This window comes from Psammomys obesus, unplaced genomic scaffold (assembly GCF_907164565.1).
Source record: "Psammomys obesus unplaced genomic scaffold, mPsaObe1.curated_primary_1811, whole genome shotgun sequence".
Classification (NCBI taxonomy): Eukaryota; Metazoa; Chordata; class Mammalia; order Rodentia; family Muridae; genus Psammomys; species Psammomys obesus.
This window is the reverse complement of record NW_026593286.1, coordinates 16,547,901-16,564,680: the sequence shown is the minus strand read 5'-3', so window position 1 is coordinate 16,564,680 and position 16,780 is coordinate 16,547,901. Positions and strand designations below refer to the sequence as shown.

The following is a 16,780-nucleotide window of genomic DNA, read 5'->3' as shown; positions in this document are numbered from 1 at the left end:
AAATGGGAAAGCTTGGGCACAAGTAAACCAGAAGACAATGCAACAGTCTGCGGCCCACACCCATAAACAGGATCACCGTGGATGTGACAGCTACACTGTCAGCTGATAATAATGCTTGACTGGTAATTCAGTAATTGTCATAAACAATACTGACACTGGTGACCCTAGTGTTCTAGAGCAGTGAGCAAATTTTTGTTAAAACATTGAATGAAGTATACATTTACTTTACATGGTAGTATAATTCCCAGGAAATGGAGTTCAATTTTTTATTTTTGAGAATATTACATTATTTCTCCCTTCCCTTGACACCCTCTCATATGCCCCTCCATATCATCTTTCAAATTCACGGTCCCTTTTCATTGTTCTTACATAGAAACATATTCCTAAGTATAACCTGCCAATCTGTATGGTAATTCATATGTCTTCAGAGCTGATCATTTGCTGTTGGATAACCAGTTGGTATGCTATTCTCTGGGGAAAACTATTATTACTCCCACTCTAAGCATTCCTTAGTTGCCTTTGTGTAGGGTTAAGGCTGCAGGTTTTTTGTTTTTTTCAAAATGCACAAAAATGTTTCATGTTTGCACTTTAAAAAAATAACTTGATTGGCTAGGGGTGGTGGCACATGTCTGTATCCCATCACTCTGAAGGCAGATGTTAGTGGATAGTAAGTTCCAGATCAGCCTGGACTTAGCGAGGCCATTTCCAAAAGCAGGCAACTCCAGGCTCAGATGAAACAGGATGTTCATATGCATGAAGATAATGTCTTGAGAACTGTTCATAGTAAAGGAGGTTTTATACCCTTTAGGATATCTGGCATTCCACTCAAGCTGAATAAATGCCAGTAGCATTCCCAAAGATTGTAACAAAAGATCAGTACATTTCCACAATGACCCTAGAGGGCAGCTGCACCCACCAGCCCACAGACCTTTACTCCTAGCCACCACACTCCCTAAATGATCTTCAGCCGTCAACTAGCAGACCAGAACACCATAGACTGTTCTTCCATTGACGACCCAGCTCTGGTTCTTCAACAGCAGCTACTTCCATAAGTCACTCTGGTGAAGAGGTCAGCAGGGCTTGCCTTCTAGGAGCTCAATTAAGTATGTGTTTCAAAGCCATAAGGATCCACAAGGCTGGTACCCACCCAGGATATGAAACAACAGACAAGGCTTTCCCAGGCCTGGAAGAGTCACCACTTGTAGCCTGTGGCACACCACATCCAGCAATTTCAGGGCCTCCAAGGTAGCAGCAGCAGGGATGCAGGGAAGCTCAAAACAGGAGCCAGTAACCAACCTAACAGAGTGTCTAAAACAGCTCAGAGAAAACGCTTATGCATTGACAGGATCATGCATCTCACTTGGGAGGTAGATGAGGGAAGGAAGATCCTCAGGGACAATGCAGAAGGAAAAGGCGAGGCCATGCAACAGAAACCGTTTATTGAAACTTCAGTTCTACAAAAGCATGAAAAACCCAGATACAAAGCAGTGGTGCCCAGAAAGGCCTGTGAAGAGAACACCTAGAAAGAAACCAGTAGAGTAGGAAGCCGTAGAGCAGGACGCTAAAGTTGGAAGACAAAAAGGACAAGGTTGAAGGCCCCAGCAGCAATCCTTGGCTGTGACAACTACATCCACAGGATGAGTGTGGCAAGCTTCCAGCCTCAGGAAGCCTTCCCTCCCTCAGCAACTTCCATCTTGGTACCATCTGTCCCTGGTTTTCCTGACTCAGAGACATCACATAGAACCACATCAGTGCTTCTTTCGTCTCCTCATCCACTTCCCTCACCTCCCACCTTTATCTTTCCATCTTTGGAAATTTCAAAGCAAAAAATCTACCTGCCCAGGCTTGGGAAGGCAGACAGATAGGGGCTTCTCTGTCATCTGTGACACACCCCTGGTCACTGAGCTGAACCTGTCCCAGGCACCATTGGTGCCCTGGCCTACTAGCCAGCTTCTGAGGTCTAAGGGAGTGAATGACCTTGTCCTGACCCATAACCCCTTAGGTTCCTACCCAGGAGGACAGGGGACTAGCTAAGAACCCAGAGAGGTAGCAAACATCTAAATCCAAGTTTTCTTCTTCCAGGTTCTCAGGGACCTCCCATGCCCTCTTAATGCACTCCTCCAACCCTATCTAACCAGGGAAAATGAAAGACTTGAGTCGGGCCAGCTCCATGACACTAAAAAGAGAACACTGCTGGGGTTGAAGGAATGGAGGGACCACTGGACTCCACAGCCAGGGTGGGGCCACACCATAAGTATGGTAAAAGGGTCGAGAAGGACCAGTAGACACCGTGTGGTTAGGCTGGTGGCAGACGCGGCAGTTTGGGGAGCTCCTCTGGAACTTCTGACAAAAGGGACATTTGTGAAAAAAAGTAGATGGAGCAGGAAGGTCTGGAGGAGGTGTCAGAGGGCGTGTCAACGGGGCCAGAAGACTGCCCCAGGGTGAAGACAACTCTATGTTGCCTTCCAGGCAGCTAGAGACATTAGGCAGGCACTGTGGCACAGGGGATGGTACGCAGGGCTGAAAGAGGTTCTTGGAGACCACTTTGAGGTCAGGAGGACCTGGTGAGGGGCTGCAGGACAGCCCCAAAGACTGGTGTATTACAGCCACGGATGCCACAGCTAGGGCCACACTGCTCACATATGCCACAGCTAACAGGCAGGACAGCTGCAGGAGAGAAGATAAGACAGTAGGCTGTTGACTGCCTTTAACTTTTCCCACACCCAGTCTCTCAAGCTGAAGCTCTCTGTAGCTCCCTCTGCCTCCCCCACTCTCCCAGCTACTCTCAAACTTCTTCTGAGCCTTTCAGGATTTTCTTTCTTTCTCTCTCTTTCTTTTTGTTTTTCAAGACAGGGTTTCTCTGTGTAGCTTTGGCTGTCCTGGACTCCTTTGTAGACCAGGCTGGCCTTGAACTCAGAGATCCGTTTGCCTCTGCCTTCCTGAGTGTGGATTACAGGTGCCTGGCTCAGAATTTGCTTCTCAACACTCACATGTGCTTATCCAAGCCTACTCAAGCCCTTCCCCTCTGTAACCCTTCCTCACCTTTACCAGCTGCTGGCAGAGGGAGCCCAGAGAGAGCTGCCACACCGGCTGCTCCAGCAGCACACACAGGTCTGTGTAGGTATACCAGCCCCGCCGTCGTCCTTGCTGCTCAGCCACACTGGTAGGAAGAAACCAGGGGTTAGAAACTCTCCTGCAGCTAGCCCAAGGGTACCTTTATACCTTTCAGGACCCATGAGAAGTCACTAAGGAGTTAGTTAAATGCACAGATCCCTAGCTACCCACTGACCCAGAAGGTGAGACCAAGACCTAAACTGTACATAAGCTGCTCCCACCACCAAAGGAGGGCAGAAGAGTTACCAGATGAGCGCTTTGAGCAATCCTTTTTGCCATTTACAGAGATCTCATCTGTAGTTCCTATGGCACTGGCCTACGTCTCCAAATGCCTCAAACCCCTCTTACCAATTCCTGGGACTCACCAGCTCTCCAGCCAACTCAGCACCTCAAAGATCTCCCTAGGATCAGTGTAGAGACGCCAATCCTATGTGCAAGAAGAAGACAGGCATGATAGTTCATTACTATGATCGCAGTTCTTGGAAAGCTGAACAATTGTGTTGCTCTAAGTTACAGGCCAGCCTGGGCTACATAGTGAGTTCTAGGCCAGCCTGGGCTATAATATAAGACTATCTCAACAAACCCTAAATAAGTAAGAACAGGGAAGAAGACACACTAAGCTCAGCTGCAAGCCAGAGACCTGATCAGAGCAGTTCCACCATCAGCTGAGTAGATGTGCCAGCCGCTATCTGAAGAGCTTGCATATACTGTGTCATGTAATCACCACCTACCTGACCTTGAATTATCTCCTCTATTAAGTACAAGGGGAGAAAAGAAATCTAAGAATGATCATTGCCCATACAGAGCTCAAAATCTAAGGCAGGAAAAGTTTAAAAGCAAATATTCGGAAGCCAACACTGCAGGTTCTGCCTCAGAGTGTGTCCTTCAAGAGGGAAATATCCTCTACTTTTAGACTCACTGCTCCAGGAACCTCTAGACTAGTCCTGAAAGGACAGGAAAGGAAGACCCTACCAAAAAGACACAAACAAGTCAGACATACAAAGCCCAGTGCAGTAAGTACACCTACAATCAGCAAAAGCAGGTAGAAGCAGAAGAAGCAAAAGGAGGCTCATCACAAGGTTAAGAGCAGCCTGGTCTACACAGTGAGTTCTAGGACAGCCTGATTTAAAGTTTATTCATTAAAAGACAGGGTCTGACTATGTAGCCCTGATTGTCCTGAAATGGACCATGTTCGCTTCAAACTCACAGAAATCTGACAGGGATTAAAGACGTACAACCACACCTGGCAGAAAGAAGGAAAAAAAAAAAAAAAACAACTGAGGTTGTCAATAGTTCAGTCCATGTATGCAAGCATTCGATCTCAAGAACCCATATAAAAGAAGTGGACATGATATATAGCATGTACTTATAATCTCAAAACAAACAAGCCAAAGACAAGACAGACCCCTGAGACTTGCTGGTTTTCCAGGCAGCCTAACCTAATCCGTGACTGCCAGGTCAAACAAGAGACCCTATTTCAAAAAGCAAGGTAGACAGGTCCTCAGGAACAACACTCAAGGTTATGTGGTCTAAGCCTGCATAAAGCCATGCATGAATGCATAAAAAGAGCTAAAGACAACAACAGAAAGCTGAGAGTGAGCAAAGAAGGAAGGAACATAAAGATAGATGAGAAGCTGGGTGGTGGTAGTGGTGGTGGCAGAGGCTGCACACACCTCTAATCCCAGTCCTCAGGAGGCACAGGCAGGTGGATCTCTGAGTTCAAGGCAAGCCTGGTCTACAGAGAGAGTTTCAGGACAGCCAGGGCTACACAGAGAAACCCTGTCTCAAAACAAAACAGAATAAACAAAACAAAAAAACCCAAAAATAAATAAAAAAATAAATGATAGATGGGAGAAGCATCACTCACCATGGCACTCAGAAAGCCCCTCTCCAAGGCATTGAGAGTGGGCACGGCAACTCCCCCAGCAGCTCCCCATTCATCATTGAAGACCTCCTCTTCCTCCCCTTCATCATAAAGGTATTTACTAGCCACCATCTGCAGAGAAGCCAGAGGTGGCATCAGCAGAGCCCACACCTGGTGCCTGGCTCCCCAGGGAAGTAAAGGGAGGGGGAACCTCACCATGGAGATCAGAAACAAATCAGAAGATGACACATGTTGCAGGTAATCTGGGTTTCGGTGCCGAAGCCGCTCAATGTACACCAGCGCTAACATCATAGCACAAGGGGAAATACAAGCCTCTCTGGGAAGTGGAAAGGATCAGTAATTAAACCCAAGGGGCCTTCAGCCCTTGAAATTCTCAAGATGCTCATCTTTGTCTTTACACTTTGTCTTTAGAATAGTAACATCCTACACACCCACTCTCATCTACCCCCGCAATCCCAGGCTCACCGGGACACATGGGCTACGTATTTCTTCTGGAGTCGGCGAATAGGACTGGGTGCTGCCTTCTGAAGGAGTTCCACAGTAATGTCTGCAAGGAGACAGGGGAGCTGAATAAACAACCCCCAACATACACACCAGTCCGCACCACTGTCAGGGAAGAGCTCGGTCTGTAGGTCCTGGGCACATGACAGTCACAGAAAACCAGAAACCAAATTCTCCTAAGCTGGGAAAGGCAAGATGAAACATGCCTGAAATCCCAAACTCAAGAAATGGAGGCAGGAGAATTACTACAAGGTGGAGGCCAGCTTGATCTATACAGTGAGTTCCGGGCTGGTCAGATCTATGTAATAAGACACTGCCTCAACTCTTCAGCCCTTGATTTCCTCACCATACTTCCACCCCAATTCTAAGTAGATAAAAACCCATTCTAAGCTTGGGTCTCAGCTATTTCCAGCAGGAAAGCTTCTTCCTCTGTTGAGTCACTCATGTTTATCTTTCACTGATGTTCATCTGAGAAGTAAGTGTGCCTTGTCTGCTTGAGCAACATACAACAAATATACTTATAAACTAAATTTCTGACCTATACATTAAAAAGGGCAGCAGGACTTGAAATATAGCTCTGGGATAGAATGCTTGCCTAGCATACACAGGCCCTAAAAATAAGTGACTGCGATTTATGAGCTGTTTTTACTCATGTGGGCTAACAGAATGTGAAACATGGCCTGCATTGTCAAACCAAGTACCAACCGAGTAAGCTATGATGAGACACAGTGCAGTACAGAGGGCTAACCTCCAGGCATTTGTTGACTACTAACAATCCAGTCCTCAAGGCTCTCACTTGCCCAGTCTCTCTCTCTCTCACACACACACTCACAGCCTAACCTGCCACAGGGCTGGAGAGCTCCTCCAGGCTGCAGTCTGTCTCCAAATCCCAGCCATAATAGAGTCGCCTTCTGATTCGAGCGCTCAGTTTCTGGTGTCCTGGAAGGAACTGAAACAGGGCCAGGAGTAATGGAGGGTGAAGGGCAGGGAAGGGTTTGGTGGAAGTCCTGGGTAGGTAGGGACTGGAAAGCTGTAGAGGGTAGCAAGCTGGCTTTGCTGCCACTGCCACTGGGGCTAAATCCATCTAGCCCCGAGTTCCCAGGGCTAATGTCAGACTAGAGCTGTCCACAGGGGGAGAAAGACATTATCCTGTGATTACCCTGCCGTCACTGAGGGCTTCCAGGAGAAGACCAGAAAACTAGAAACGAGAGGGACCCCAGTCTAATCACTAGTAGTTCCCCTCCTATAACCCGAGGCTTTGCCTCCAGGCCCAAGCGGCCCGAACCTCTAGTAGGCATTGCTCAGAACAGCCGCCCAATCCCCGGCATGGTAAGTAAGAGATCTCCCATTCCGCTGGGATCCGGAGGGGAAAGCCCCGGAGTCCGTACTCCCAACCTCGGGAGGCGTAAGACTGGCAGACTGTGCTCTCACCGTGAAGTCCTGGAAGCCAGTGAGGGAGAAGGTGCCTTCTTCGTCCAGGAGGAGCCCAGCCAGGTCCATCGCGCCGTCAGCCGCCACCCTGCGAAGGTGGAGGGGAAGGGATGGAATTGTAAGTGACTGGCGGAGAGGTCCTCACCCGTTGGCCCAACAGCCCGCCTCTCCCGAGGGGCCTCCTCCCCTCTAGCCGGCAGCCGTAGGACGCCTCTTCCTGTTCCGCGTGTGACTGGGCCTCCCGGCGCCCGACTCTCGCGACGCTCACCAGGCGGTGGTGTAAGAGGTACGAGGGCCAGAAGTGATCTGTGCCCGTGCCGCGTCTGCCTGGAGTTTACAAGCTGCGGGCGTGTCGCCGACGACTCAGCGCTACGGGCAGGAAGTGCCACCCGCCCGGCCCAACCTACAACTGAGAGCTCTGGGTCTTGGGAACCTTCCCAAGCACCCGGCTCTGATTTTGGATACGGTTCCCGGGGAACCGTGACGAACCAAGGGTGAACAAGGTGGCCAGACTTTGTGGTGCAGCTATTAACCAGATCAACACGAGAGGCAACGCGGCGAGTTGTTTCCCGGATTTTAGTAGGGAAGATGCACTTAATTAGCAATGCTTACACGAAAAGATGAACAAGAAACTTACCTGTGGGAGAACTGTGGAAAAGGTGGGAGGGAATCTGTTGAACCTTCACGCCCCTTAAGAACTTGAAATTCTAAAACTGGAATACATACTGTATTTTGTAATTAAATGAGCTCAGAAGATGTGAAGCCCCAAAGCACGATGTTAACTAGGCTCCCAAAAGTAAACAGCACGTAAACGTTTTATTTTTAAACACGCCTTCCACCCAGTTTGCCGCCGGAAGATTTGGGGAGGAGCGCCGACGCTCGGGGAAGGAAGAAGCAACTTTTCTATGTTGGTGAAGCTGCTTTTAAGTTATTAAAAGTCACGCGCCGGTGTTTGTTTATCCGCTGAGGGGAGAGGGGAGGAGACAGGAGACGACGGGGGTTGAGTAATGGGGATGCCGCCGCCCTTCCCGATCCGAAGCACGTCCTAGCCAAGATCCTGGGAGCCTGGAGGCCCGCTCCCTCCAGGCGTGGCCTCACAGGAGATACGGGTCGCCAGCGAATCCCCCAGCCGCCTAGACAGTACGGGGGGGAAGACCGCAGGCTGCGCAGCCTCGACGCCTGCCCCGGATCACCGCTCCAGCAAGCCGGGAGCAACCACCTTGCGTGGATTCGGGATCGCGGCAGCCGCCAGTGCGCACGCGCGGGCCTCCCATCCGGGCTGTTTGGCCACGTCACGTGACGGCGCCGCATCACGTGACCTTGCCCGCAGGTTCTGCTCTCCTGGGCGTGCGCCCCCTTCCGCCTGACGCGCCCCCGGCGGCGGCCGCGCTGCCCTGGCTCCTCGCGGGCTCGGGCAGCGGCTGCGGCACGGTGATGGCGAGCAGCGGTGGCGGTAACACCGGTGCGGGTGGCGCCTCGGGGCTGGGCCTGGGCCTGGGGCTGGGCCTCGGCATGGGTGAGGCCACCGGCGACGCGGAGGAGGAGGCGGCCACGGCTGAGGCAGTGGGACGCCTGGCCACGTCCCTGTGGCTGCGGCTCCGCGGCTGGGAGGCGGTGCTGGCGGCCGCACAGAGACTGCTGGTATGGGAGAAGCCGCTGCACAGCCTGGTCACGGCGGCCACACTCAACGGCCTCTTCTGGTAACGGCCGCGGAGGAGGGGGCGGGGCCGGGCTGCGCGGGAGAGCGGGGGCGGGAGGACCGGGTGCACCCTCCCTTCCAGGGCTGTCAGCTGGGGCGGTGATCCATCATCACCAGGTTGCCCCGTTTCTTGGTCTCCTGGTGACGGCTTAGAGGACCATCTCCCAGTCAGTGGGTCTTTCTGTCATTTTCGACGGGTTTGGGAGCCACTTACTCCCGGCTGAGATACCTGTCTCCCTAAGGTTGTTGTCTTCATCGTCCCTCCGGCCCATTTTCCTGCTCAGCATCTCACTTTTGACCTATTTTTTGCTGGACCTCTGGCATCCTCGCTTTCTCCCCGACGTTTCAGGTGAGTTTCTTCACCCCACATGCACTGTTGTGCACCTGGCTTGTGCAGCACAACAGTGCCATTTGCCTTCTAGGCAAGCTCCACGCCCCTCCATCTTTTTTGTTTTTGTTTTTTCTTTTTTTTAAAAAAAGAAATTGCCTGAAATGAGAATGGTCACTTGCCCAAAATTAACGGCCTTGTGAGTTTAGTAGTATAAACTGCAGCGTTTAGAGCTTGGTGTGGTGGCGCAAGCCTTTAATCCCAGCACTGCTGAGACAAAAGCAAGGGGATCTCTGGGAGTTCTAGGCTAGTTTGCTCGATTAGGGAATTTCAGGCCAGCAAGAGCTACATTGTGAGACAATGTCTCAAAAACTAAATAATTAAAATGAAAGATTGTGGAGTTTGTAGCCAAAGCACCTGAGTTCCATTCCCTACTCTTCCCTTTGCCAGGTGTATGGCCTTGTAAAGAATTGCAAAAAGTACTGGATGTGGTGACACAGGCCTTTAATTCCAGCACTGGGGAGGCAGAGCAGGTGAATTTCTGTTCTAGGCCGGCCTGTTCCTACAGAATGAGTTCCAAAACAACCTAGGCTACATAGAGAAACTTTGTCAAAAAACAAAACAAACAAGAGAGTTGCAGACTTCACAGGACATGATGGTTAAATGGGTGTCTACATAGAACATGATAGGATTGTCACTTTTTTTCCTGCTCTTCTATACTCACTTAATATGTATCTTGGAGCTACTGTGTATCTGGCTGTGTATGAATTACTTGAGACACAAAAGAATGAAGTATGGGCTCCTATGTTTGATAAAGGTAAAGTCTAAAGACTGCTAGCATTGGCCTCCTGTTCAAGCCACTTGAGAGGCTCAGGTGGGGAGGGTGCATAGGCCTGCCTGTCTCAAGAAGAAGATTGGGGATGCAGCTCAGTGGTACAGCACTTGCCTAGCATTTACCCCAGGCTCAATTCCCAATACTGCAAAAAAGAAAGACAGGAACAGAAACAGCATGTTGTTGGTGTAGGAAGGAAATGCTCTGGGCCTCCTGTAGTGTTCTCACTTTGTGCCTGTGAGAGACAAGGGGATCACTGAAAATTTTTGAGACCAAGAATGCCAAAGAGAAGCGGCTCTTTCTGATTTAGAATCTCAGTGCCCCTTGCACTCTTAATTTACCCTCCTTTTTTCTCCACAGCACCACCCCCTGAGGAACCACACTCTGAGAGGTGAGTGAAGCTCCTTTTCAAGAAGAGGCCTAAATGTGGTCTCCTTGCCTGTTCAGCTCAAAGGGGAGCAGCTCTGTGGCGTCTGTGGACATGGGCCCTACTATAGTGAAAGACTTACAGCAGGCAAAAGTGCTTGGCCCTAGGCTTCTTTGTATGTAGATGCTGTGTGCCTTCTCTTGTGGGGGTACAGGGTTGAGTACCCTGGAAATTGGCTTCCCAGGACTAGGATGACCTCCTTTGGGGGAGGTGGGGTTTTCCTTATCTCCAGCTTGAAGATCTCATCAGCAATCTCAAAGTGATTTGAGTGCCTTAGAAAGCTGGTTTCTGAGGCTTCCAAGGGTCATGTCATGTCTTCCCAGTGAGGGTGCGGGGTCAGGCGCCCAGCCGCACCTGCTGAGTGTGCCCGAGTTGTGCAGATACCTGGCTGAGAGCTGGCTCACCTTCCAGATTCACCTGCAAGAGCTGTTGCAGTACAAGAGGCAGAACCCAGCTCAGGTAAACCTCCTCCGGTAACAGTTCCTGGAGCCAGAGGGGATGGGAGAGGAGTGGTGTGAGCAGTGTCTATTATAGATTTTCTGTCCTGGTTCCCGTCCTTACGCCAGATGAATAGTAGTGTCTTCCCCAGGTGACTGGGCACATAGTCTAAGCCCAGTGTTTTCATAGATCCTGTGCTCTTCTCTGCAGTTCTGTGCTCGGGTCTGTTCTGGCTGTGCTGTGCTAGCTGTGTTGGGACACTATGTTCCAGGAATTATGATTTCCTACATTGTCTGTGAGTGGAGGCCATCCCTGTTGTTTCCAAAGCCTTTTCTGTTCTTCTTTCCCTGGATTGACCCAAAGGAAAGACTGCATTTTCTTTGTCAGTTACCCATCTGGGGAGGAGAATAGTAGATGGGGGAAGTGGATATCACTGTCTTGGGAAAGGATCTCATCTCTATTTGGACCTACCTGTTCAGGGGACATTTGAATGAAGGCTCTAGGGAAAGTAGCCTCCTGAGATCTGAGTGGACTTTCCAACCCCTAGTGCTGAGTATCCTCCTGTGGCCGCTGGTGGTTTATCATGAACTGATCCAGAGGATGTATACTCGCCTGGAGCCCTTGCTCATGCAGCTGGACTACAGCATGAAAGCAGAAGCTGATGCCCTTCACCACAAACATGACAAGAGGAGTAAGGGATTCTCTTAACCCAGGACAGTGAAAGGCATGGCGGTTGGGGGAGCCTGCAGTTTAGGGCTCACGATGTGTCCTGGAACTTAAATCATTTCTAGATCCTTGGCTATAACAGTCCCCACCATTGTCTCTGCTCATCATTGCCTTTTTGCCCTTCTCTAGAGCGGCAAGGGAAGAATGCACCCCCAGGAGGTGACGAGCCACTGGCTGAAACAGAGAGTGAAAGTGAGGCAGAGTTGGCTGGCTTCTCTCCAGTGGTGAGGTCCAGGGAAGATGGGATGTCAAATAGAAGGCTAAAGGGAAGCTGGGTATTATGATGCACACCTGTAATCCCATTTGAGAGGTGGAAGAAGGACCAAGAGTGCAACACCAGTCTGGTGTGGTGGTGGTGTATACCTTTAATCCCACTCAGGAGGCAGAAGGAGGTGAATCTCTGAGTTCAAGGCCAGCCTGGTCTACAGATGGAGTTCCAGGACAGCCAGGGATACACAGAGAAATTTTGTCTAAAAAAACAAAACAACAACAACAAAACATAGAAAAGGAACCTGGTTTTCATTTTATGGGTTTGAGACCAACCTGGACCAATAAGATCCTATCTCCAAGAAAACCAAAAAGGCAGAATGGGACGGGAATGCATTTGCTGTCGAGCTACCACTTCTCAAGGGGTAAAGTGTTCTTATCCCTTCCTGTTGGATTCATCCTGGTTCTCCTGTAGGTGGATGTGAAGAAAACAGCACTGGCCTTGGCTATTACAGACTCAGAGCTGTCCGATGAGGAGGCCTCTATTCTAGAGAGTGGCGGCTTCTCTGTTTCTCGGGCTACCACCCCACAGCTGACAGATGTTTCTGAGGGTATGAGCAGTCTTTTCCCTTCTTGGTATTCCTGCTTCCTGATAGTTGCTGCTGGCTGTGTTCTTGGAGTTCTAAAAATGCTTCCTCTAACATTCTCAAATTCTACCCTAAGCTCCCAAAGACCTTAGCTCACTATTCCATCCTGTTGCTTTGCTTTGCTTGGTGGTATGTTTGTTCTTTTCTTGTTTTTAGGTCTGTTTATATGTGTGAGTATTGGCCGGCATGGCATGTGTGTATGCACACCGCATGCATGCCTGGAGCCTGCAAAAGTCAGAAGAGGGCATCTGATCTCCTGGAGCTGGAGGTACAGATGGTTGTGAGCTACCATTTAGGTGCTGGGAATTGAACCTGGTCCTCTGCAAGAGCTCTTAACCACTAAACCAACTCTTCAACTCTGCTTTGCCTTTTGAAAAAGGATCATAGAGCCGGGCGTGGTGGCACAGGCCTGTAATACCAGCACTCAGAGAAGCAGAGGCAGATGGATCACTGAGTTTGAGATAAACCTGATCTACAAATGGAGTCCAGGACAGCCAGGGCTACACAGTGAAACCCTATCTTGTAAGAATAAAAAATAAAGAAAAAACTCCCAGAGAGAGAGAGAGAAAGGGTCTTTAGATAGTCTAGGCTTGCTTTGAACTCTCTTTGTAGCAGAGAATGACCTGAACACCTGATTGCTCCCGTCTCCACTGTCCAAATGCTGGCATTACAATAGGCATGTGCCACAGGGCTGGCTTCCCAAATTATCTTCATGAACTTACTGGCTTTTGTGGCTAGTCAGAGAAACCGGCTCTTTTTTCAGTTGTTTTTTGAGATAGGGTTTCTCTGTGTAGCCCTGACTGTCCTGAACTCACTTTGTGGTCCAGGCAGGCCTTGAACTCAAAACAGTCCACCTGCCTCTGCCTCCTGAGTGCTGGGACTAAAGGCAAATCATCCCATTTTTAACCCTTTCTTCTCTGCACAGATTTGGACCAGCAGAGCCTACCAAGTGAGCCAGAAGAGGCTCTGAGCCGAGACCTGGGGGAGGGAGAAGAGACAGAGCTGGCCCCTCCTGAAGACCTGCTAAGTGCTCCTCCAGCCCTCTCAAAGCAAGCCCTGGATACAGAAGAGGAGGAGGCTGCAGTCAAGGAAACCTTGCTTCAGCTCTCATCCCCTCTTCACTTTGTGAACACGCACTTCAATGGGGCAGGAATCCCCCAGGATGGAGTGAAATGCTCTCCTGGAGGACCAGTGGAGACCCTAAGCCCAGAGGCAGTGAGTGGTGATGTAATGGCTCCACCCAGCACCCTCTCACCCCCACTTTGCCTTGCTGAAAGTGGTCCAGTTTCCCTCCTGTCCCCTTCTGTGCTCCCATCCCTTCCCCAGGACTCACCTCAACCCCTGGCTGTCCCTGAGGAGGAAGAGGCACTCACCACTGAGGACTTTGAGTTGCTGGATCAGGGGGAGCTGGAGCAACTGAATGCAGAGCTGGGCTTAGGACCAGAGATGCCCCCCAAACCCCCTGATGTTCTGCCTCCTCCTCCTCTGGGGCCAGACAGTCATTCTCTGGTACAGTCAGACCAAGAGGCTAATGCAGTGGCTGAGCCATGAGCCATGGCAGAATGAGCTGCAGGCATACTAGGGCTTCCTGACTAGGCATGTCACATTTTCTCCTCTCTCTGCCATGCTGGGGAGAGACACTGTGGAGGCGCTGGCTGTCAGATGGAAGCCAGCCTACTCTCTGCCTGCCTGCCTGCTGTCCTGGGACGTGGTATAGTACCTGTGCCTAGGATTGGTTTTACATTTGTAAATAATTTTCCATTTGGGTTAGTGGATGTGATCAGGGCTAGGGAAGTCTTTCCATAGCCTGCACTTGCTTCCCTGCCTCATCTCTTTCCATTCTACTGTGTCCAAAGCCCTGGTGGTCTACCTTTCTTTTTCTTCCTATCCTCAGGGACCTGTGCTGCTTTGCCCTCATGTCCCACTTGGTTGTTTAGTTCAGGCACTTTATAATTTTCTCTACTGTCCCACACTCCCCTTGGCTTTATTTCCCTGCCGTGTCCTGTCCTTAGCAGCGTGATCCCCACTCTTCCAACTCCTCTTTCCCACGGGCACTGGCCGAGTTTTAGGGTGGGTTCTCTTCTGAGAAGGAATAAACCTGGAGTGGTGTAAGGCCGGTAGTGCTGCGCTTAGGCCGCTGTGGCCTCGAACTTGCATTGTACCCTTGCCCAGTCAGCCCACACGATGCAGGACTGCAGGCCCCCATAGCACTTTGCCAGCACTGGGGTTGATGGGCATGCCTGCTCTCTTTGAGGTGAGGGGCTTCCCTTCTGTCTTAGAGAGGAAGAACAAAACCTACCGGACCAGTTGAGACTCCCTGCTCGGGCTTAAAGTGGGTAGCAACATCTGTGTAGGTGTTAACTGGAAAAATAAAGTGTCGATTGGCTAGAGCTGCTGCTGCCTGTGTCACTGTGAGCTGCCTCCTACACTGTGCACTTTGCCCCCTCCTCATGCTTAATGCCCCTCATGCCTCTCTTGGTTATCTTTCTTGATGTAAAACAAAACCAGAAGCAGGAATTATCCTGAGAACCCTACGTACTCCTCAATCATCTTCCGTGGTTGTATGCTATGTAGTGATACTTAGCATGTGTGAATAAATTACATGCAGGAGGAAATTGCCTTGTCTTCCCAATCAATGGAAACATGGAGCTATAATAATTGTTTCCTACTATGTGCCTAAGCCTTTAGTATTGTTTCTGTAAGTCACCTACCTACATGCTAACAATTTAATCCTAATGGTACAAGGCCCACTAACTAGCATTGGAGGACTGTACATATTTATATAAACTGGCTAAAGGCCAAGAGACTTAAACTGGCATCTCATTTTTTAACGTATAATATGTGTTTGATACTGTTTTAACTTTTTTTGTTTTGTTTTGTTTTTGGGTTTTTTGGTTTCGGTTGATTTGTTTGTTTTTGTTTTTTCTTCTTCAAGACAGGGTCCCTGTGTATCTCTGGCTATCCTAGAACTCAAACATTTGCCCTCCTCTGCCTCCAGAGTGCTGCGATTAAAGGCGTGCACCACCACCACCTGGCTGATTCTAAGTGATTTATATATGCTAATGTTTTGGGGCTTTTCCTCACTTTTAAAATGAATTATCTTATTGCTCAGCATAGTAGCTCACATTTATAATCCTAGCATTTGGGAGGCTGAGGCAGGATGATTGAGAGCTTCAGGCTGGCCTGGTCTACTGCAGGAGAAGACCCTATCTCAAAAAACAAAAGCCCACCACAATAAAAATACTGCTATCAACTTCATTTTTTATTTTTATTTTATTTCTTAAAGATTTATTATTTATACAGTATTCTGCCTGCATGTGTGCCTGCAGGCCAGAAGAGGACACCAGATCTCATTATAGATGGTTAAGAGCCACCATGTGGTTGCCGGGAATTGAACTTGGGACCTTTGGAAGAACAGCTCTTAACTTCTGAACCATCTCAGTTGCCCTCTCAACTCCACTTTTTAAACACAGCTTAACTTCCTGAAGGTTCTCACAAGGATCAATGAATGCAGCTATGATTCAAACTCAGTGGGTGATGCTGGCAAAGAGTTAAGCTCCTCTCCAATGATGGACACACAAGGGAAGAAGTCAGGAACTAAGAAAACAATCTAGTATCCTGGTTTTGTGGAGAGTAGCATCTTGGCCCTTTCACCTTGGTGAATGGCTCAGCAAATGGTTTGCTTAGTCACTTCAGGTCCTCAACCTTTAGCTGCAGCTGTAATGTAGTGATGCTACTTGTCTTTGACTGACTTCTATGTAGGTGTGTCCTATTGTATCCCAGAAGTAAGGATTTTCTGTATGTTTGACACTTGAGAGAGAAATCGGTATTGGCTGAGGCCTGGTTCTGTGCTGCCGAAACATGAAATAATGCAGAGATTTCTGTTTCTGAAAGTAATGCAAAAAGTATATATTTATTTATCTGCCAATAAATAGGCAGATCCAAAAGGAAATACCAATCAAAAAGTCATTGCCTTAGAGTCAGGAGTGGTACCGCATGCCTTTGGTCCTGGGATCGGGAGGCAGAGGCAGGCAGCTAAGTTCAATGCCAGGCTGATCCTGGTCTACGAAGCAAGTCTAGGACAGCCAAGGCTACACAGAGAAGCCCTGTCTCAGGGGCGGGGGTTGGGGGAAGAATTGTTGCCTTAACCTATTTCCTTATTAATCTTCTCAAAGTTTGGACTTAAAACTAGAACCCTGTAGCTGGATCAAAATACTGCAGATCAGAATAGGTTTGCAGTCTGTCACCCTTCACATTTACCATTGGTGGTTTCTGCATGTTTTGTTGTTGATGATTGTCTCACATGTCTTGACCAGTTTCTGCTAACTAATGAAAGGGCTGAGAAGAAAGCTTTTCCTCAATAAAAGAAAAATGGGCAGAAATGTGAAACCTATTATTAGGACACACACATACACACTCCAAGCACCAAGGAGGGCAAGACTGAAGACCAGGGAAAGATTAAGGCCAGCCTGGGCTCCGTAAGAGACTCTGTCCTATCTGGACAGTGGTGGCTTGTTCCTTTAATCCCAGCACTCAAAAGCAGGT

The 16,780-nt window shown here is 49.3% G+C and overlaps 2 protein-coding genes across 3 annotated transcripts; one reads left to right on the top strand and one right to left on the bottom strand.

Annotated features, from left to right (window-relative positions):
• Positions 1–1,422: 1,422 nt before the first annotated feature.
• On the bottom strand, positions 1,423–8,161 carry Cnppd1 (cyclin Pas1/PHO80 domain containing 1). Of its 2 annotated transcripts, none has more exons than XM_055616385.1 (9): positions 7,569–8,161; positions 6,932–7,019; positions 6,341–6,449; positions 5,465–5,546; positions 5,195–5,315; positions 4,982–5,110; positions 3,480–3,541; positions 3,043–3,160; positions 1,423–2,667 (listed from the first exon to the last, which is right to left on the bottom strand). In XM_055616385.1, exons 2-9 carry the CDS (start codon positions 6,998–7,000, stop codon positions 2,131–2,133), a joined length of 1,227 nt encoding a protein of 408 aa, XP_055472360.1. In that variant the 5' UTR covers positions 7,001–7,019; positions 7,569–8,161; the 3' UTR covers positions 1,423–2,130. The 2 variants fall into 2 exon arrangements, with proteins under 2 accessions (XP_055472360.1, XP_055472361.1); XM_055616386.1 differs by lacking the exon at positions 7,569–8,161 and adding an exon at positions 7,200–7,550.
• A 111-nt stretch (positions 8,162–8,272) lies between these two features.
• On the top strand, positions 8,273–14,625 carry Retreg2 (reticulophagy regulator family member 2). The gene is made up of 9 exons (XM_055616384.1): positions 8,273–8,631; positions 8,873–8,979; positions 10,151–10,181; positions 10,541–10,676; positions 10,866–10,950; positions 11,203–11,346; positions 11,511–11,605; positions 12,064–12,199; positions 13,161–14,625. Exons 1-9 carry the CDS (start codon positions 8,366–8,368, stop codon positions 13,784–13,786), a joined length of 1,626 nt encoding a protein of 541 aa, XP_055472359.1. The 5' UTR covers positions 8,273–8,365; the 3' UTR covers positions 13,787–14,625.
• The last annotated feature ends 2,155 nt before the right edge of the window (positions 14,626–16,780 follow it).